We start from the raw sequence: 22,497 nt of genomic DNA, 5'->3' as shown, positions 1-22,497 counted from the left end.
ACGAGTGTAACCCTTACGTGTGCGTGGTAGAGTAATCGTGGTGTACGCGTACGTGGAGAACTTGTTTGCGCAGCAATCGCCGACATAGTGGACTGAGGAGGAATAAGGGGAACCAGCCCGCATTCGCCGATGGAGATGGAAAACCGCCTGATATCCATCCACAGACTAGCCGATTACCGGACCTCGACACAAATCCACCGGGCGGGCCAAACTGGTATTAGGAATGTAACTACGAATACGATTTAAATGAAACCTTCTACCGGGCAATATGGTTCGCCACAAAATTGCTGATACTCCATTTAACGATGTAGAGCAGACGGTCCATCTCGGATTTTACTTCAGTGATACCTATATACTTGCCAGGGTGTTGATACTCCAAATCAACCGAACCAAACTCAAGCGACATGATTGGTACGACGAATGCCCTAAAGGAAGAAAAGGAAAAACCACCACGTATCCAAAGACATCTAGTTTGAGACGGCGAATCACGGCCAAGACCAGCTGTCGTGATGACTCTAGGATTGTTGGGCGCAAGTCGTTACATGGACGCGTATAACGTAAATGAGCAAACTAGGCAGAACTGTCAAGCTGCTGCCACTGGATAACGCACTCGTATAATCAAAACAGAGAGAAAATTCCAGTCAGTTCTCCTTCTCCCCTGGAATGGTTTACAGAAGGAAACCACGCTTCTCTCAAAAGAAACTACACGCATTCAGGAACAACAGGTCGTTTTATACATAGACGACGTATTGTAAACAACGGAGTCTAAAAAAATTATGCGACACAACTTATACCCTATCTAGCGGTACTTTATCAAAGAACGCTGGAGCAACGACTGTTGTCCAGAGACTGGAACAAAGCACAGGTCATTCCGGTTTTCAAGGAGGGTTGTAGGACAGCTGTAAATAATTACAAGGCCGCACGCGGGACTAGCCGAGCAGTCATGGACTGTGCGGCTGGTCCCGGCGGAGGTTCGAGTCCTACCTCGGGCATGGGTGTGTGTGTGTGTGTGTGTGTGTGTGTGTGTGCGTGTGTGTGTCCTTAGGATAATTTAGGTTAAGTAGTGTGTATGCTTAGGGACTAATGACCTTAGCAGTTAAGTCCCATAAGATTTCACACACATTTGAACAAGTTTTGAACAATTACAGGACTATATCACTGACGTCAATGTGTTGCAGAATTGTGGAACATGTTTTATGCTCAAGGATTATGATAGTTCTTGCAGAATAAAAATTTCCTCTATAAAAATGGATATACGATTCCCCAAACAGAGAATCTCAGCTCACTCTGAACCTCCATGTGATCCACAGTGCTGTACACAACGGCGTTCAGGTCGACGCCGTGTTGCTTGACTTCAGGGAGGCATTTGATATCGTCCCGCACTGCTGTTTAGTGAACATAAATAAATACGAACTTACACTGAGTACCGGACCGGATTTGGGACTGGATTCAGCAGTTCTTTGCAGATATAACAACATGTAGCTCTTAGCGGAACAAAATCAAGACATGTTAAGGCGATTTCCGGAATGCCCCAAGAAAGTGTGATACGACTGTTACTGCTCACAATGTATGTAAATGATCTAGGTTATTAGCAGAAAGCGCGAAAGCATTTTTAAGGCTGTTCGCAAATGATGCAGATAAATGTAACATACTGCGCATACTCAAGCAAAGAGATCCATTATTGTACAACTACACTAGTGACGGCGAATTGCTGGAAGCAGTATACAAAGTAAAATATATAGGAGTAGCAATGCAGAGCGACCGTGAGTGAAATGACGACATAAAACAAATAGGAAAAGCAGACGCCAGAATGAGACTCGTAGGAAGAATCTTAAGGAAACGTAACTCATTCCCGAGAGAAGTGACTTACAATGTGCTTGTCCGACCGATTCTTAAGTACTGTTCGTCGATCTGGGACACTTCCCAGGCAGGACTGGTAAAACAGACAGAGAAGACCCAACGAAGAGCGGCGCGAGAGCGTTACAGAGATTCTCAAAAAAAAACTCCAGTGGCTAAAGCTACAAGAGAGGCGTTGCGCATCAGGGCGACGTTAACTATTAAAATTTCAAGACAGTACTTTCTAGGAACAGTCGGACAACATATTAACTCCTCCCATATACAAATTGCGAAGTGACCCTAACGAACTAAAAATAAAAAAATCGAAACTGTGCAATATCTGTGCTGTCACCATCGTGTATCTCGCGTAACGATCTTAGACAATAAGACACGCTATTGCATACAGAGAAACCAACGCTACAAAATTGTAGCGAAATGCGGGAAGAGCTTTAGCAGATCGATACTCGGTGAAGAGATTGTCAGCTCACCCTCAACATAACAAAAATGTAACTTGCCGCACATACATATGCGGAAAGACTCATTATGTATGTGATTGTTGAAGAATGACTGCAAGCAATCTCATCCATTAAATATGTATCAGAGAAAATGCATACGCGGCCATTTGTTGTGGAACAACTTAAAACCAACCACAAGATTTACTGGGTGGATCCTCAGAAGGCGTAGTCCACCCACAAATGAAATAGCTTTCAAAACTGCTGTTCGACCGATACTTTTATAATGCTCGTTAATATGGGATCTGCAACAGAAAAGATTCACAGAAGAAATAGAAAAGATGCAAAGAGAAGAGCACCGCTTCTGATCAAAAGATCGTTTGGTAAGGGCGAAAGCGCCAACGGAGATGATACATTGCTTCCCACTACGTCTAGTTCGCGAAAAGGCATTAAGGCAAAATTAGATTGGTCATGACTCACAAGGAGGCTTACCAACAATCGTTCTTCCCGTTTCCAACTCCATCTGGGAAAGAATAAAAAATAGAGAGAGGGATGACAACAATTGTACACAAGTACCCTCTGCTACATTCTAAGGTCGCTTAGCGAGATGTCTTAAAAGGGTATGGATGTAGACGAGCGAGAGATTAAGGCACGTACAGAGGCATACAGTCATTTTTCTTAGTCAAAACTAGAATGGAATAGGAAAGGAAACGGATGATCATGATACGATGTATCCTCCGCCAAGCATTGTACACTGAATTATTAAGCAAGCACGTAAGTATGTATGTATGTATGTAGATGCAGTCAGATAACGAGCAGCTGGATGTGCAGGCAGAGTACATACCCCCAGCTGGCTGCGAGTCGAGGTAACATTTTATGGCCTGGCATCCCTGGCAGTGGCGGTAGGTGTGGAAGACGAAGCCTGGTTTCTGGCCGGAATCGCTGTGCTCCATATCCGCGCATCGCCTCACGGCCAGTGGGGCGTCGCGCACGTCTGAATCACTCACCACCTTATGACCAGCGGAAATGACAGGTCGCTCAGGTCTGGCTTGTTGCTGTTCGATATCACGTACCTGTATCGCGGATGGCGTGATAGTTCCACGCCGTCACTGATAACCGCACTTAAGACGCCGCGTGCGGCGTTGTCCTCTCGCGCGTCCGCAACAGATTGCAGCGTCCAACACACATTTTCGCGATCACCGATACGAACACAGCCCAACTTGTAAGAGCGCAGTTCGCGAAAGCGGGACAGATCTTGAGTTCACTCGTGGGCGGGCACGAGGCGGACTGCGGTTATCTCGAGACTGCTGTGACGATCCGCAAAAAAGCGTTGTGCCGCGTACCAAATTTCCCGCTGGCGTGTTATCACCACGTATTGCAGTCGTTGAGGCTCGGAGTTATTGCCACGACGGCGCATTTTATGGGACGTGAACACAATGGGAGACGCACTATATGCAATTCACTGCTGTGTAATGCGCTATACGACACAACGCAACTAAAAACCGCCAAAACCACATAACACACACCACTTGTTTCTCGAGTGACGCATCTGGTGTTATTTACATGGCAGACATTTACTCTGCTTTTATTAACCAATGCCAACGAACGACCACTACTGTCATGTACGTTTACATTCGACGCGACACACATCCGTTCAAGCAAACGTTACGAAACTGGAGGCAGCGTCTTGCGCATTTCCGTTCTCGTAAAATGCTGCGATGTACACAGTTAAGTACTGGCAACTTTTTTTTTTATCTGAGCAGACGTGAGCAAAAGCGGTTTATCACTAACGCGCGTGAAATGATAACACGGTGCTTTTAACTTTGCACACGCAAAACGAGACACTGAACAGCAGTTATCTGGAGCAAGGAATAGCACTGTACTGCGGAAATGGAACACAACTTTGCTTCTCGAGGTCTTCGAAGAAGGCGCGGTCGTCACACTCTGACAGATCGACGAATCGAGGTCAGTATCGAACAGGGCGAGTCACGTGACCGTCCAGTCAACCCCGGCACGGGTCGGTGGTAGGGGCGTCCGCCGCCGGTTACCGCAGTCGGCGAATGTCAGTGCGCTGAGGCTAGCGTCTTTTGGCGGCAGCAGCACTGGCTCGAAACGAGGTGGTAATGGTGGGTGCGAGCTGCAGACGGATGCGATACGGGCGTGTTACTCGCGCTGCGGCCAGCGTGCGACTGGCGCGCCTGGCTGGCGAGCAGCCAGTGCGGTCAGAGGGCGCCCCTCCCCCCGGCGCCACGTGCTCGCCACTGTCGCCCTAACGTCCCGTTTCCGGGCATGCCTTCCTCGCACGTGCTTCTCTTCCCGACAGTCGTCCCCCCTCCCCCTTTCATTCTACAAGCATTTCCCCGAAAGTTATTGAAATTTTAACGTTGTGCGCTAATGGTTACGAGAGCAGTTGCTTGCTAATTCAAATCGCGCTCAATCGAAATAATTGCCAATTCCTCTGAGAAAACGCTGTGGGTTTTGATGCATTCCATACAAAGTAGCGATCATTATGACAGACCGCATTGCTAATACTCAGTGCCTACGACACAAGAAGTACGGGTGGAATAGAAAAGGAACAGGTCACTGAACTCCAGGAATGTGAACTATAGGGTGTTTCAAAGTCTTTACATCAAACGTCTCGGCATGATAGATCCCGTTATTAGGTTTGAAATGTTCGCTGTTGCATCTTGGGGATGTTCGCCGTCCTTTAGTATTTGCTGGTCCTGGGACGACGAGATTTAGTCGAACTAGCATGGTCTGGTAAGCATGTGTACTGTATACGACTTAGCCACGTAAATTGAAAGAGTGATTTTCAGCGAGAAAATGTTAAGAATGAGTGACTCCAAGCGTAGAAAGACATTTTATGAACGAATCAGTAACTTCAATTTTGTTGGGCCTACCGTCTTTCATATGAAGCAGACGACACGCAGTACGGTGCCTTCACTCCGCTGCCTCTCAGAGGCATCATAAATACAAAAATGAACGCTTTGTCTCTTAACAAAATTGTTCCCCGTGACGTGACATATCATCTCCAGACGTTTGACACAAAGACTTTTAAAAACTCTCTAAACACGATTTGGCGAAAGCTTTCGGGATTCCGTCAACCATGCCATCGACAATCATGATGTAGAAAGATAAGATTTCTGGTACTATCATAAGGAAGCAGGTAGCAGATACGGCAAGAAGAATATCGATGAAATGGCTTAGTCAATGTAAAGGTTAAAACATACCTGTAGGATTTGATATGCTTTAAAAAAAAAAAAAGCCTAAGTCATTCTTGGTATCAAAGGGTTCACTTTAAAAAAGAAACCCCCCCCCCACACACACACACACTCGACTTCGATTTTAAGAAGATTTTATAGAGAAAATGCGATCATTCATGACATAGTTTGTTCTGCGTGGAAAAAACGAATGAAACTGAAAAATTTTAATATATTAACATGCGCCTGCCTTCAGTTCGAAGTAAAAAAAATAATAATAAATCTAGTATAAATTAACTTATTTTGAGTTTTATTTATTATTTCATGCTTCCCTTTATAAAGAAATATTTATGTTACTTAAACCTACAAAAAAATGGTTCAAACAGCTCTGAACACTATGGGGCTTAACTTCTGAGGTCATCAGTCCCCTAGAACTTAGAACTACTTAAACCTAATAAACCTAAGGACAACACACACATTCATGCCCGAGGCAGGATTCGAACCTGCGACCGTAGCGGTCGCGCGGTTCCCGACTGTAGCGCCTAGAACCGCCCGACCGGCTTTAAACCTACAGTAGCATCTCATTTCGACTTTTCCCCGATTCCACCTCGATCAGTCCAACTCGCGTTAAATCAAAGCCTACACTGTTCTAACTTTTTTTGGGGCCCTTGAAATTCGAATTATCACGAGTAAATTGCACACAGACATTTGGGAAGGTGTTTCCCTATGTATTCTCGTTGAATCACTGCGGCAAGTGCTTGCGAAATGAGTGGTTTGGTTACCTATCTGTGAGCATATTTCCATGGTCGTAATTCCAAAGCATGTCGTTTTGATACGAGCAGCGTCTCCGTATAAAGCTGTTTTTAACGTGTCAAATTCACAGCAGAAACGCAAGCCACTGTTGACGCAAGCTTTTAGAGCTAACGCTTTAGGTCAGATACAGTCTTACTAACGGGTTGTTACCCAAAGAGGCGACCATCGACCAATGATGACCGTTCCGGTCGTCAACTGGCATCACTCCAGAAAACGTTCAGAAAGTAAGGTAGCTGATCCTGCAATATCGTAAACAGGCCACAAACATTTTAGGGATAAGTTATGTATGGAACATAAGAAGCAGGTAACAAATTAGTGCTTCACAACGATCAAAATCTTCTTTGAAGGTTGTCACTGGGGCCGAAGGTTGGGCTTTTAGCTGTGATCCCACAACTGTGCACATCGTCGTTATGGAAGAGTCCTTCACTTCATCTATTAAAATCTCGACGATTCTAGATCATAATTAAGTCGTCGTTAAATTTTTTTCTCTCTATTGATCCTCCTGGTCAGATGGTCAGTAAGAAGATTTAACGCGACGTTTTTAGGTGTTTTGAAGACATCAGTAGAAAACAACAGAAATGGCACACGAACAACTGGGTATTCTACAATGACAATGCACGACCGCAAACGGTCTATATTATCTAGGAATTTTTTAGTAAGCACAAAATGACAGTTGTTTAGTTTTGTGTGAGTTTTTCCTCTATTACCAACATAAAAAACCAGGTTCCAGGCGCGAAGATTTCGTACACTCGTGAAGATTCAATCGGAATATGACAAACGTAAATTAACAACATTCAGTTCAAAATTGGCAGAAACGTTTGAAGATAATGGCGCGGAGCAACTTCAACAACTGTACTCCGGCAACTTGGATATTATCTGTTGTGTTTAGTGCCACAAGAGATAAGCTGTTCCTCCAGTTACGTCAATACAGTTATTTTCTACTGCGATGCCAGTCATCACACTGCTTCGAAGTTCGGTGGAGTAATGTTGAGAAAATTTTTTCATCAAGCTTACTGGGACAGATAGTTTGTGTGTGTGTGTGTGTGTGTGTGTGTGTGTGTGTGTGTGTGTGTGTGTGCGCGCGTGTGTGCGCGCGCACTCACCATTTCTCCATATATTTTCAATGATGCTACTATTACCTTTGAATAACATTAAATATAATCGTTTCTATTTTGTAATGTTACTGTGACTATCAGTTCGTCACCCAAAACCTGTATAACTTATTTTGAACGTTGGAAAAGCCTTTATAGTGAGCTACAGAAATTAACGTAAGAAACTATCACCACATTATGTAGAAAGACTCACGTACAGTAACCTAATAACCTGAATACCTATTATTACTGAACGTTCTTGTACACGACTTTGGCAAGTATCAATAAATTACTATAATGTAGCTGGATTTTATGAGAAATGTCACAAAGTGAATGATAGAGGAAGTCTTGTAAGTCCTGCGGTAATTTGAAAAGAAAGCTCAAACGTGACAGGTACTTGCTTAGCTTGGATTAACAATTATTACGTTTCTTAACGGGAAGAAGCTCTTGTCGCTAAACCATTATTTATCCATGGGGGGAGGGGTGTCGTGCACAAACCACACAAACAACTCCGTATTTGCCTTCAAGACTAATATTCAAAACGTAAGGCTTCGGGTAGTTGGAATTACTAGGCCAACAGTGTTTAATCTGGCACCAGGTCTGCCTCAGAAGCTAACCCGGTGAGCGTTAACCTCTACGCCCATCGAACTACATTATCTTCCGGTAAATAATGATTTATTTGGAATAAAATAAAATTCTATAAATGCTTTGCGAACGTGCGAAGATAATAGCCGTTGACTCACCCCCTCCCCCCAATGAAAACCTATCTCTGTTAAAGACACACGTGGAGATGGAGGGGGAGGGAGAGAGGATGGGCGTAAGAAGGCACGGCGGGGATGGAAATCGGCCGTTTCCTGTTTAATTCAGTATCATTTTCGATAAGCGATCACCTATTTTCATGAATACACATAACTATACCAATATTCCATTTACCAACACCAAGACATTTTTCTGATTAAACCCATTCTCAATAGCCAGAAGTGAGAATGTGCAGGACTGACTATGTTTTATGAACACAGCACACTATTCTGCATATTTTCACGTCCGACAGTTGATGCGTTTATCTTGAAATATCTCGAGGTGCTGATAAAGATAATTTTGGTACAGTTGTATGGTATTTGTAAAAAGGAGCTCGGAAAATGTCTGATTTCAGTGTCGGTTCGACAAAATAATGGTAAACGTTCTCGATGGGGAAGGTGTGCTGGTGCTGGTGCTGGCCCAGATGGGGTATTGATATTTTGTAGCTGGCGAGTGGTGCTTCCTGGAAATAAAGAGTGAAACCGTGGGTTTCTCTTCGTGCCGAGCGATGAAAGTCCACAGTCATGATGGGGCCTTCTTCCCCAGGACGCGACAGGCCGGGCGGGCTGCGGAGAGCCAAGCTTTCTTTCCGGTGGCCGCTGCTAAAGGGATCTGCCGGCTGTAACCGGCCTTCCGCCGGCGATCCTATTAACGGTCGAGCATAGCAAATATTACAGTTTTACAATTGGGCCACACATAAGAGCTAGAAGGCACAAACAAAGCAGTACGAACCGAAGAGTGCTCCGCGCAGAAATTTGTCCACGTAAGAATTTTGTCAATGCCAAACATGATCTTCCATTGCCTGACCGGGTCTGGGGTGGGGTATGGGGCTAGTAACTGAAAACAAAACTGTGCACTTGGTACATATGAGTGTCCATTGCTAACCTCTTGCTACCGATGACATGCTTTAACCAGGCATTCCAAGTTCTGTCAAAGAGAGTTGTTGGAAAAATGTCTTCAGGGCAAAACTCAAAATCTCGAACAAATTAACGTGTCTGAAATTCTTTGATGAGGTGTGAGCGACTAGACTTTTGTGTCTATGGTTTAATTTAGATTTAATGAAATAATTTCAACGGCAGCTAAAATTTTGACTACACCTAAGACGTTGTCACAAGAGTTAAAATGATTGTTCTGAAGATGGGTACAAGAGCTGTGTGGAGTTAAAGCAGGCAAATAAAATCAAGGAAATTTAAGGCTAGTTTACACGACGACAATGGGTTGCGCCACTCGTTGGGTGGAATGAGCTGCACGCAAATGGTTTCATGTCTGACTGAAGAGACGGCGCCACCAGTACACACTTCAGTTTCGTCGTTTTGAGGGTCTCTTGAGTCGTGTCTGAAATAATGAAAGTTTTGGCAGCTGCACGTCGCACGAGTTGTGATGGAGTTAAATCTAGTTGGGTGGAATCGCTGCATAAGAAAAAAATAAGAAACGTGTTTCGATTCGTGACTGGATGAAGAATCGACGTCGGCTCGGTTACTCAGCATCCTTGCTGAAATAATTTACAATCGAAGACCCACGAAGTTCTTTCAGTTATCGTAGAATGTCACCAGAACTGTTCACGTTTCTTCTACGCAGAGTTAATTATGCGATAAGGAGTAAAGATACTGTAATGCACGAAGCACTGTTGGCAGAATTGAAATTACGTATCACATTGCGTGCAAAAATGGTTCAAATGGCTCTGAGCACTATGGGACTTAACATCTGAGGTCATCAGTCCGCTAGAACTTAAGTAACCTAAGGACACCACACACATCCATGCTCGAGGCAGGATTCGAACCTGCGACCGTAGCGGTCGCGCGGTTCCAGACTGAAGCGCATAGAACCGCTCGGCCACACCGGGCGGCTATTGCGTGCATTACAATGGAGAACACTCTGCATGTTATAAGATGCATTTTTAGTTGGTGATGACGCTTTTTCATTAACACCAATAATTATTAACGTTAACAGTAATAATTATTAACATTAACGGCAATAATTACTCGATGCAGGGCGCATTAAGAAGAGAAGATCTGTACAGTGGCAATATTTCAAAATTCTAACATATGTGAATGGGGATCACTGCTGCGACGTTTCAAATAGATGAATATTGAATAAAGGATGTAGCTTCTTGATTTGTGTAGCCTTCCCTCCTGTCAACAATACTCCTTAACAAAGAGTCGGCCAACTCGAACGATGGGATTTTGGTATTGTAGACGAGAGCATTGCTACATCTAGAACTACTCGCTTGTATTTTTCTTAATTCAGTTGTATATGTTCTCCTGACCCAATAAATTTTTCCCTGCAGCTCAGATACTGTCAAACTATCTATGTTCTGATCGCACATGACAGTCTCAGGAGCAGCAATATGTTGCTTATTTTTGTAATCGGCATCACTGAAATCCCACAAACACCTATGCAAAGCATATATATCCAAAAGCGAACATTATTCTCCGTTCCCCACATCGTATTTCGGTTTGTCTACACCCTACGACCACACATAACCTCAAAACTCATGCAAACTAGTGTCGCCATAATTGGAACACGCCGAAAGTGTTTAGTTTCATCAACGAGTTGCGCAACCTAGTGTCGTCGTTTGAACTAGGCTTTAGATACATGCACGCGAGAATTCTGAACATGAATCGCCAATGTGCTTTAGTAGCTGTTATATGCATTTCTATACTGTCACTGTATGTTCAAATATTGGTGTTTCACAGAACTGCCACGACAAAATTAGATAGAGTATTTACTGCAGGATTTATTTATAACAACGTATTTAACAGTACCACACTACAGTTCATTTTGATTGCACTAAACAGAAATAATTCATTTTTTTTGTAAATGAAATAAAACTGCAGCAGATTAGGTACAAACAATTGCATAGTTCCATCTCTCGCAAGTTTGGAAGGAGTATCTCCATGTGTGTAAATTTTGAACTGCAATCTTCACTAACACATGCGGTAGCCGTGGTAGTCTGGCGTGTAGAGCGCGAGACTGTGGCCCTGGAGGTCCCGGTTGAGTCCCAAGTAGGTGTAGAGAATTTTCCTCGTTACAGCCCTTCCAAGACAGCCCCCGTCGACTCAGCCTGCTGCCTTTTATCAAAACGGGCAACGGGGATGTTTCGCGGGGGTAAAAGGCGACCGGGGCGATGATCTTGCCAACTTACAGTTCATAGTGCCGCGGTGAATGTATAAGTCAGGCCAGAAACCTGTTCACGGATTGAGCGCCACGAACTTAAATGGTTCAAATGGCTCTGAGCACTATGGGACTCAACTGCTGAGGTCGTTAGTCCCCTAGAACTTAGAACTAGTTAAACCTAACTAACCTAAGGACATCACAAACATCCATGCCCGAGGCAGGATTTGAACCTGCGACCGTAGCGGTCGCGCGGTTCCAGACTGCGCGCCTTTAACCGCACGGCCACTTCGGCCGGCTTTATCTTTTACCTAACATGTGTAGGGGTAAAAGCGAATTAAGGAAAAGAAGAAGGAAACTTTCGGCAGCACGACTAAAATCCGAGTCCATCTGCTAATAATCTACAAATGTAACTTAAGAGCTATTTTTCAATACTGCAGTTATATTAGCAATTACCGTTTACATGGCATAATTTACTAACAATTCCTTCCTCTAATGTTTATTATCAGTCGTTCATGAGGGCTCGCTGTGAAGTCAATAGTACTAAATCTGGATAGTTCTTTGCAAATTAAGTTCTTTGCCGGAACTGCGCTATTCATTATCAGTTATACGAGTCCGGAACTGCGCTCTTCATTATCAGTTATACGAGTATCTCATCCAAATGCTGTGCCTGCGTATATCTGGACGATAAAAATCTAGTTACGGAACTTCTGATTATTTTACTGTCAAAAATATATGATAATACGGGTCTCAAAAAGATTTCGTTTTGGTAGTCGTTACATGGTGCGCAAAGTGCAAACAAATGCGAAGGGGCCAAAATAGTAGCTAACGGAAAGAACAAATGGAAAAACCTGCAATATGCGTATCGATTAACAGACTGGTGGCAACGAAGACCACGAGCCGCTCGGCACAGTTGACATTTTACAGCAAGCTTAAGAAATATGCAAACCTAGTCTGATAACGTCTTTGTTCGATGGTCTAAGATCTGATTTTCGGTATGATTATGAAGAAACTGGACGAAAATGAATGGTGCCCGCCACAAATGGAAGGAATATGAACTCTTCTCTGCCTTCGCTTTCAACACAGCTGGCATTTCTCGTGGGATAGTTCTACAGACGGCTGACCCCAATCCAATGCAACTGTTTCAGTCAAGAATCCTCTCTCCCCCGGAGCTTCCATTGTTTATACAGCACGCATAATGCAAGTCCATCCTGCCACAAAACTAATGGGACTACTGCCTTGACTATTCAAAAGAGCCCATTCACAAACAAAGGACTACTACTACAACACGCCACTTCTATGTGGCCTATCTACGCGAATCCAAAATGACACGATGCATTTTCCATTCCAAAATAAATTTAAACATACATTTTGTGCTGGGTATTTATTATCTACTACCAACAGATTCATTCTCAGCAACCAAACGCCGAACAAGACACGCTATTACAGGATATCCGAAATTTCTTATAATGTGCAGTAATGTGACAGTGGAATCTTTTCATACTCTGTTGACTGTGCAACGTTCTCCGCCTCGAAACACAGAACATAAATTCAGATAAGAGGGGGGGGGGGGTCAATGATTCGACGGCGGCCTTGTTAAAATCGACAAACCAAGGGGAGAATTTTAAATACGATTTCGTCCCGACCCCTTCGTTGTTCACTGGAAGACTTACAGTATTTGTGACATTAAGTCTGAGGCTTTGAACAGTACAGTCAGGAGTTCGAAAACTACAAATACGCAATTAAATCTGATGTTAGAAACGCAGCAGAAAATATCTCACGATAGAACACAAACACTTATCCCATTTAATTTATAACTGACTTTGTGGCCTATGTAATACGTTGAAAACGTCTTTTAACAAGAGTTTTCAGACCACCCCCACCCCCTCCCCCCGATTGCGAGGCTTGTGTCGGAGCGGTACGCTACCTGGCTCGGGCTTTCTCATAGAGTATCCATACAAATTAAATGATAGTCACTGAACGGTCCGCAACTGAGACAAAGTGTTTAATTTTTCCTTTATTTATTACACCATTTTAAAATTTCAGTCACTAACCACTTTCAAGTATCCTGATTAACAGAAGCAACAGGAATCAGTGCCTTAACATGTGCAGAGGCTAGTATGGCCTAATACGCCATCACTGAAATTTTGTACTATGTTTTATTGATCCTAGAATACATAATGATCTGCTTAATTACTGTTTAACTTTTGATCGGTTATTAAAGCACTGGATCTGCTTCGATTTCGTTTATCAAGATACTTGAAAATAGCAGCAAATCATTGAAACACGTTAAATGAGCTGGATTCACCTTTCCAGCCGCACTCTCTCGTTAAATCGAAAAGTTATACTACCTCCTTCATCTTGTAAATGGTATGCGACTATCATCAAATTTAACTTGTCCTTTTATTCTTCCCATCGCTATCTCGCGCTGCAATTGTAATAATTGATGTTGTTGTGGTCCTCACTCGGAAGACTGGTTTCAAAAATGTTCAAATGTGTGTGAAATCTTATGGGACTTAACTGCTAAGGTCATCAGTCCCTAAGCTTACCCACTACTTAACCTAAATTATCTTAAGGACAACACACACACCCATGCCCGAGGGAGGACTCGAACCTCCGCCGGGACCAGCGGTACAGTCCATGACAGCAGTGCCTTAGACCGCTTGGCTAAAGACTGGTTTAATGCAGGTATCCACGCTGTTCTATCCTGTGTAAGCCTCATCATCTTCGTGTACATACAGCAAACTACATCCACTTGAACCTGCTTAATGTACTCAAGTCTTGCTCTCCCTCTACAATATTTACTATCTACATTTTCCTTTATACCAAAGTGACGTTTATCTGATGCCTCACGACGTACCCTACCATTAGCCACGTTTTGACACAAATTACTTGTCTCCCAGTTCGATTCAGGACCTACAAGTTACTTATTTGATCCATCCATCTTATCTCCATCATTCTCCTACAGCACTGCATTTCAAAAGACTCTACTCTCTTCTTGCCTTGATCAAAAGATTCTATTCTATTCTTGCCTGAACTGTTTTAAATATCTTCACGAAAATTCCCATCACCATCCTAAGTAGAAAATAGGAACGTTCAAAACGAGGCTGAATGGGCTAAAGGAATCTGAAGTACTTGGAAGAAATGCTCAATCATTTCAGAACTACTTTAGGAAGAAACAGACACTGTGACAAAGAGTTAAATAGGACTCTATGTCCTACAGGATCTGGAGTTTCTAGTGAAAAAGAATCGACTAAGGAAAAGTTTTCCTCCTACTCGTAAAAGCCGTGGCAAACTGCATCAGCAGAATGCTAAGACGACACAATATTGGTACAGTGTGTAGACCAACAAGAAAGATGCGCAAAGTATGTGACCACCGCAAAGGACCTACGCCTGTCGCCTCTCACCTTGCGCATGCTGACAGGTGTGCATCGGCAGTACAAAAAGAAGCATTAACACCAGGCTTAAAGTCAGGTAGGTTCTAATTCAAAACGGTAGAAAATTCAACTGTTTTATTGCATTTTCTAAAAGGTATATGTATATAATATCTTCGGACGAAAAGGTTTTTTAATCAGTGCGTTACAAAAGTTTCTACAGCCCATTGTTCGAAGCACTGCCACTGCCGCCGTGGGACGTTCTCAGCCGAAGGCGCACGGCTCAGGTAGAAAACGTGTGCAGTGACGCACGTTCACAAAATGATTTATAATAAGCGTGCAAACATATTCGACGAAAAAGCTGAAGAACAATTAGTGCAACAACGTGTGCAGGCTGCTGAATGCATAATATCCAGCTCAGACAGATCGTCTTTTCTCTTCAAGAAAAACGACGGAGCCGGCCGGAGTGGCTTAGCGGTTCTAGACGCTACAGTCGCAGGTTCGTATCATGCCTCGGGCATGGATGTGTGTGATGTCCTTAGGTTAGTTAAGTTTAAGTAGTTCTAAGTTCTAGGGGACTGATGACCTCAGATGTTAAGTCACATAGTGCTCAGAGCCATTTGAGCCAAAAACGACGGAATTGCTCTCCAGGAACAATTCGAGTTAGAGGAAGGGTCCTGGAATTGAAAACTAAACGTAAGTAACGTAAGACACTTTGTGTCAAATTTTGGTCAAAACATAATTTTTGGTCCGCCATATTGGACTAGCCACTTTGAATTTTGAAAATCTAACTTCAGATTTGTGTTCAGCGACATCAAAAATAAATAAAAAGTTTTCTCTGGACTTTAAACAAGTTTTTCTCTAGAAACGATTTTTCAAAACTTTGTGCAGCATAAAATAAAAACGGTTAAACCTATCAATTTCTACCTTCGACCACCGAAAAGAGAACATTTTTCTTGGAAGCTTATAATATACAAAATTTGTTAATATTGAGTATTTTTCGAAAGCCATAAAGTGTGAAACAACCGGCCGGCCGGTGTGGCCGTGCGGTTCTAAGCGCGTCAGTTTGGAACCGCGTGACCGCTACGGTCGCAGGTTCGAATCCTGCCTCGGGCATGGATGTGTGTGATGTCCTTAGGTTAGTTAGGTTTAAGTAGTTCTAAGTTCTAGGGGACTGATGACCTCAGTAGTTAAGTCCTATAGTGCTCAGAGCCATTTGAACCATTTTGTGAAACAACCCCCAAAAATCGAACTCAAAGCTCGAGCTGGCACCGTATCGTTAAATTTAAGGTTACTTCACTGTGGTTAGGTATAAGTTCCCATAAACTTAATTTAGTGCCGATTGATGTTATCCAGTACGCAGTCTGCGTACTGCAAACTCCGGGCCCTTGATCAAACCATAATTACGGGCGCCATTGTTTTTAACGAAAATCGAAAATGAAGTTCTAAGTGTGATTAATGACACTCCCCAAACAGATCCTTTGATTGTCTCAAAAAAATTTTCTAACTCTGCCTAATTTTTGCTCATGTGAACGAGAACCTGGCCTTACAGACCATAACAGCAAACTGTGTGTCAATTCTTCCGCATTACACGCTACCCAACACGTTAGCGCGACTGCGATTTAGGCAAAGGAGCGATGACGTCACGACCCGACCGTTGCGTGGATAGGTGTTAAGACCTTGATGAACGTTAAGTTGAAACTGCTATCCGAGTCTTACAGTCTCTGATAATTTCGCCAGCATTAGGAGACGAAACGCTAGGCACAGAAATATCCTTTTGAGTACAGCTCAATGCTCATAAAAACAAAATCCACGCAGAAAACACATATCGGCCGGAAAGCCTTCATCTACGAATTAAGACTTACAGTCGACGTTAACAACTTTTTCTTTTTGAGAAACACTTCTGTAGGTATTGCCATTCTGTATAATGTGCCCTATCTAGTTCTGTCATCTGCTTTTCCTATCAATAACTAGATTCTTATAATTGTTTTGCTCGGTGACATGTGTCCCATGTTAAGTTGAAGCAAATGCTCGCGTCTGTAAAGTATTGCTGGTAATTCAATCCAAGGTTATCAGATTCCTACACTTTTACTTTGTGCAGTATATCGCGTTAGTTCACTTAAAAAGAGATCAATCAGGCCGTCCACTCAGCTGCTTATCTGGCAGCAGCACAGGACTGGAAGCTGCGGAGACACTGGTGGGGAGGGAGTTGAGCAAACTACTCGCTGGGTGCTAACAGCGTTACGTGACGAGCGGCCATCGACGTCGCAGCGGATTAGAGCCTGCACTGACGCTAGCTGCCCGGTGGATAACGCCCTCTACAAGTGTGCAGGACAAATTAGTGAACCGCGCGCGATGGTGTGTAATAGGCCACAACCGCCGCGCCTGGGAATTACGGCCAGTTTCCCCAGGCAGGTGGCGACAGCTGCACCATCAGTTCCTAGTACTGTCTCTGTGACGCCTCTCCTCGCCATGTTTTCCTCCGTCGCAAAACGGCCGACACAAACGTGCGAGGCAAACTTCAAATATTTTGAAGAATCGAATTTGCACTGCGCAGTGAGCTGCGGGGAGTAAATTCCAAATACCAGTGATAATAAACATGAACTACATACACGGGAGGGGGGGGGGGGGGGGGGGGAACCACAGTCCATACGTAGTTACGTACACAGGATGGCGTAACAGATGAGGAACAACAAGTACTAAGTGTCTGTTACCGACGACCAGCGAGTTATAGATGATTTACTTACGCTTTGAAACTGGATCTATGAAACAATAGTCTACTGTTCTGGTCATAGAGTGAGTTCGTAATTCTTCGAGAAAAACATTTAATTCCACGCAATGAAGACGGGATTGACGAACATAAGCGACTCGCATCAATAAACTTTAAATTTCCGTTCCCACACACAAACGGTTATGAAGATTAACCAGCGTTACTTTAACATCAACAACGAAATATTGATCACCGGTGATCCTCAGGACTCCTCAAGAATTCTGCTGTAGTTCCAATGACCGCATGGCGTTACACGCTACTCTTAGTGAAACGCTGGACAATGTGTAACAGTGCAAGACTAAGCACAGTATTATTAAAAAAGAAGAAGAAGCAGATACTGCGAAGAAACCAGTAGTTATGTACGAAACATTATCAATCTACAGTCTCCCCCTCCCCCCCCCCCTCTCTCTCTCGACATAAAGATGGAAAAATTGTGTAACAACGGTGGACGTAATGTCCTCTATGATTTACAGCACGAATAAGGCTGGGCAGATAAAATGCTAAACGGTGGAAGGTGGAGGACAATTAGCGCTTGAAAAACAGAGCACAAGCTCGGGTTGGAGGAAAATGGAGAAGTTATCGGGCGTGTCTCCTCTGAAGGAACCATCCAGACATTCGGCTCAATCGACTTGGGGAAACAACGGAAAACGTAAATAGCGATGGCCCAACGTAGATTTGCATTGTGCTGCTCCCGAATGTCTGTCTAATGCCTTAACTGTTACGCCTCCTCGATCGGTATATTCTCTCTAACATTACCTGCTGCAATACAAAAAGTTAAAACACACGAACACATTAGGAGCATTCTGCAGCAACATTTTATCATCTATTTTTCCTTCTCGAACCCAAGGTAAACAATGATTTTATTGTGTGTCGCTCATTTTTCACAGGTACGTCTGTTTCCAGTTCTGAATAGTGATAATGAATAGCGTTGCTGCGCATTATCTTATATCGTGGCCTTGATCTGCGGATCGATAGCTGGGACGACAACAGCAACGGAGATGAGACGGTTTATTCCTGAAATGTGATAAGAAGCTATATTTCCACCGTGGATTAATCTGTCAAAGAATGGCCAGGTAGCGCCATTTGAAGATTAAGATTCCCATCAAAACATACGTCACACTGCACATGACCACTAAAATACTGTCGAGAGCTATATACTTAGGAGAAAGTTACAACTGAAGCGTCTACTTCGTACGAGTTTGCTGCTTCGACAATATACCACAAGATTGAAACACTCATCAAATGCCGGCCGGTGTGGTCGTGCGGTTCTAGGCGCTTCAGTCTGGAACCGCATGACCGCTACGGTTGCAGGTTCGAATCCTGCCTCGGGCATGGATGTATGTGATGTCCTTAGTTTAGTTAGGTTTAAGTAGTTCTAAGTTCTAGGGGACTGATGACCCCAAATGTTAAGTCCCATAGTGCTCAGAGCCATTTGAACCACTCATAAATTTTTTTTTTTTAAATCTCGAACTGGTATTTTACCTGGACCGTTATTAAGAAAAACTAAAAACTCTAATACTCTATTGTCTTCGCTAAAATGCGTAAATGCTCTCATCTGTATTGAGAAGTCAAACACTTAGGGTAGATCGTATAAGCATCAGTGACTACACGTCAAATTTACCATTAGGTAAGAAATTAAACTATGTTCCGGACTCAGCTCTATTGTATAACGCTGTACTTTTGGAGCCACCGAAGCAGGTTCAGAATTTATCTTAGGCAGCATGTAACATGTTTGGCAACACGGCGAAAATCGCCTATCGGCACGATTATCGCGCTTCAACTGCAGATATTTATCGTACATCGTCGATAAGCAGTATTTATTATCGAAGGTGTCGTGCTATAACTGTGGGAGCAAGGACAGGAGGGGGGAAAAATCGTCAAACTTCTCTCAATACGAGAAGGATTTGCTGCTGGAGACTGTGTACTGTGTTGGGCTAGTATAAAGATCTAATTGAGGGAAAAAATTAAAAAAGGTAAAAAACACAGATGAAGTCATTGTGGCCAACAATGTAAAGGCATGGAGAGATCTTGCCGTTGACTTTAATTCTCTCGTAAGGTCGATACCTTAATGAAAAGATATGCAAGCTGTTGCCATGTCTGCTTTAAAGAAATAACCAACCACTATTTGAAAGATTCCTGTGGCACAAAATCTTAAGTTTAACAGCAACATGCGCATTGCAGTCAGTGGTTGGTTTCATTCGATAGTTTCTAAGCCATAGTTCCAACTGCTCCAAGCGAAACCTCAGCTTAATGACTTTTTATGTAACTCCAAGAGTGGGTTCATCCTTCCACTTATATGCGGAGAACTCGTTGGATCTCGTCACTGTCGCCCTCTGTGGACACATTTGAATGCTCAGATATTTGAAAAGTAAACGAAAGGAAACAATGTAATTCACGTCGCGTAGGGTTATTGCACACATAATTTTTCCCAACAGTGATCCAGTGATATTACAAGGATGACGGAGGGTATGGTATCGTTTCAATGGTATGGAATAGCATGGTATTATTGTCATAATTACCTTTACAACCAATAAGGTAGGGAAAGTAGTAACAAATAGAACATATGAATTTCTGCACTGCAGTCCACAACGCAACCTCTGAGCCACGAAATTAACGACGTAGATTAATGTAGTTAGTTTATTTCAACATACTTGCTTGTGTTCTATTTATCAACGCACGTGGAACTGCCATAGCAATTTGAGGACGTATTCGGTAGTTAAAAATTTTAATGTGAATTATATAGTTACTGCTATTCGAGCCGGAAGAGAAAATGTATATAAGTGATGTTGAATCGTTATTGGCTGCTGTCAAAATTCCCATACTGTTCATTGCAAATATTTCGAATTTTCCTTTTCTTACTCTGATGCTAAGTGCCTATATAATGCCTTTGAACTAATCGCATAAATTACGATTCGTCTCCCAAGAGATGTTACGAGATTGATCATTAAGTACACAAGGTACCTGGTAAGTTCCTTAACTTAACCTTCCAGGGCGAAAAAAAGTATTTTGATCATCAGCGGCGTGGGAACGGCGTAGTCACATATTTACTTGCCTTTTTAGTGTTAATAACTTTATTATTTCGACTGGTATCCGCTAAAACCAAAAGCGATGAATCGTAGTGCCCCTACACTATAAAATGACGATTACAGCTGAACCTGACTTCAATCGCTAATTTTCGGCAGTCAAATATGATCCGACTTCACGGCGATATGATCCAGGATAAACGTTTATACAACGCAGATTTCCAGGTTAAGCTTGATTTAAGGTTATTTTCTATCTTAACCTAAGGTTAAATGCTTTACAGAATCGGACCTTAGTCTTTAGTTCAGGTTTCATGTTCTGTAGATTCTGGTGGCAATTACACAAAGAAGACTTTTCGGTCGAAAGAAACTAAACTGAAAAACAAAAAGCTTGCTAAAATTCTGCTCTGGAATTCCGTAAGATTAGATTTGCGTTTTACGCAAGGACAAATGTAATGTCATATGTCTCCATGCCATTTTAAACGTTATGAGTATGGACATCATAATTTCATTTAAACGGCAAGGCGAGAAATTACGTGGAAACGACAACTTTTGACAGTATAATGTAAATGCAGCCATTTTAACAAGCCTATCGTGAAATTTTACGTTTTTGCTATTTCCATGCAAAACTGGTGCGAATATGAGGGAAATGATCGAATAATGTTAACTTTTATAGTTCGTGCATGTGATAATAACAGCTTCTCCTGATTTGTCGCAATGTATGTTGAATTCTGTTGGTATTTCTTTGGGATAGCCAAAAACTGTGCTCTCAACTGAAAACATTAAACTCAGCTACATTACGAGTGCGACTCAACCTTTTTATTTTAACGAAATCGGATGGCATATGACAGCAGCAGCACACACCAACATAAATACAATAATAGAAAAGCATAGAAATTTACAATAAATATATGGGAAAATTAAGGATGTAACAAGTGTGACACACCAAACGCACAGAAAAAAGGTATGCAGTATACGAAACTAGTTTTTGACTACATGTAGATGTCCAGATCTTGTATCCACTTCAGAGCATAAGGTGTGGCTTCTAGAGAGTCTTCAGCTGATCCACCGTATTTTCTCACAGTGCACACTTTTATGATATCCGGTGTCTACTCAGGTGCATCACAGTAACAACTTCGGCTACCTGCTAGCCCCACTTATAAAGTATTGCCTTACATCTTTCGTTTCGGATACGGTTGAGCTTACTACAGTTTTTCTTGGGAAATTCAACCCTTGCATTGCTTCCGAGGGATCGAAAATAAGATGATGATTACTCTAATTCCCCAGTTCTTCTTGCACGCCTCTATTCAGTTAAAGGTGTTATGTGTTCTTACACAGCTATTGCTCCATATTGGCTCCCGCGGTTCCAACCGTGTGTTTAGAAAACGCATTACTTCATCTTGAATAGGTGGCTTATCTGCAGTATTTTTCCCATACTTTAACATTGTTTCTGTCGTCTTAACTTTGGTGAAACTATGTCATTGGTGACGGACAGCCGCGGTAGCCCTTAATGTATCGGTGATTGTACACATGATTTCGTGGAGCTGCATGTCTATCTTGTTGGTATACTGACTTCCTTGCCAGACCGGAGCATAGCACTCTGCAGTGGTGAAGACAATTTACGTTGCTGCAGTTTGAACTGTGGATCCATCTGCAATCCAAAAATTGCAAGCCAATTTCCTAATGATATCTTTAGCGTGATTGACTCATTTGTAATTGTTTGAAAATAGCTTGACAGCAGGGGCAGTGCCTGGTCAAAACATCTCACGTAGAAAATAAAAAGAGCAAATGAAAATGTCAGTGACGTTTTCAGCAATTATCCCACAGAGGCTGCGGCAGTTTGCAAGCGCGAGACGGAGCAGTGGCGGTGGGCTCCGTCGCATACTGCAGAGGTGCGAGACGGCGCACAGCACGCCGCAGGATCGGCATTCGCGGCGCGGCTGGGCTAGGCGCAGGAAGCGGGGGAGAGCGTGGGTGGGTGGCTGGCATTTGCTGGCGTCACGACTAGGCTGCAGCGCCTGTGGCCGGG

General features: G+C 43.0%; 1 protein-coding gene across 3 annotated transcripts in view; it reads right to left on the bottom strand.

The window, feature by feature from the left end:
* LOC126181074 (trafficking kinesin-binding protein milt) overlaps nt 1–22,497 on the bottom strand; it is a 243,176-nt gene that overhangs the window by 143,010 nt on the left and 77,669 nt on the right. The window contains exon 1 of one of the 3 annotated variants that reach the window (XM_049924742.1): nt 3,133–4,425. The exons of the other annotated variants lie outside the window; for them this stretch is intronic. Coding sequence (XP_049780699.1) covers nt 3,133–3,241 — 109 coding nt within the window. The 5' untranslated portion in view covers nt 3,242–4,425. Of the gene's footprint in view, nt 1–3,132; nt 4,426–22,497 lie in introns of those variants that run through there. 3 annotated transcript variants of the gene reach the window in all.

The sequence above is a fragment of the Schistocerca cancellata genome, chromosome 1 (assembly GCF_023864275.1).
Source record: "Schistocerca cancellata isolate TAMUIC-IGC-003103 chromosome 1, iqSchCanc2.1, whole genome shotgun sequence".
NCBI lineage: Eukaryota > Metazoa > Arthropoda > Insecta > Orthoptera > Acrididae > Schistocerca > Schistocerca cancellata.
Note: the sequence above shows the minus strand (reverse complement) of the source record. Positions and strands in the feature narration are given on the sequence as shown.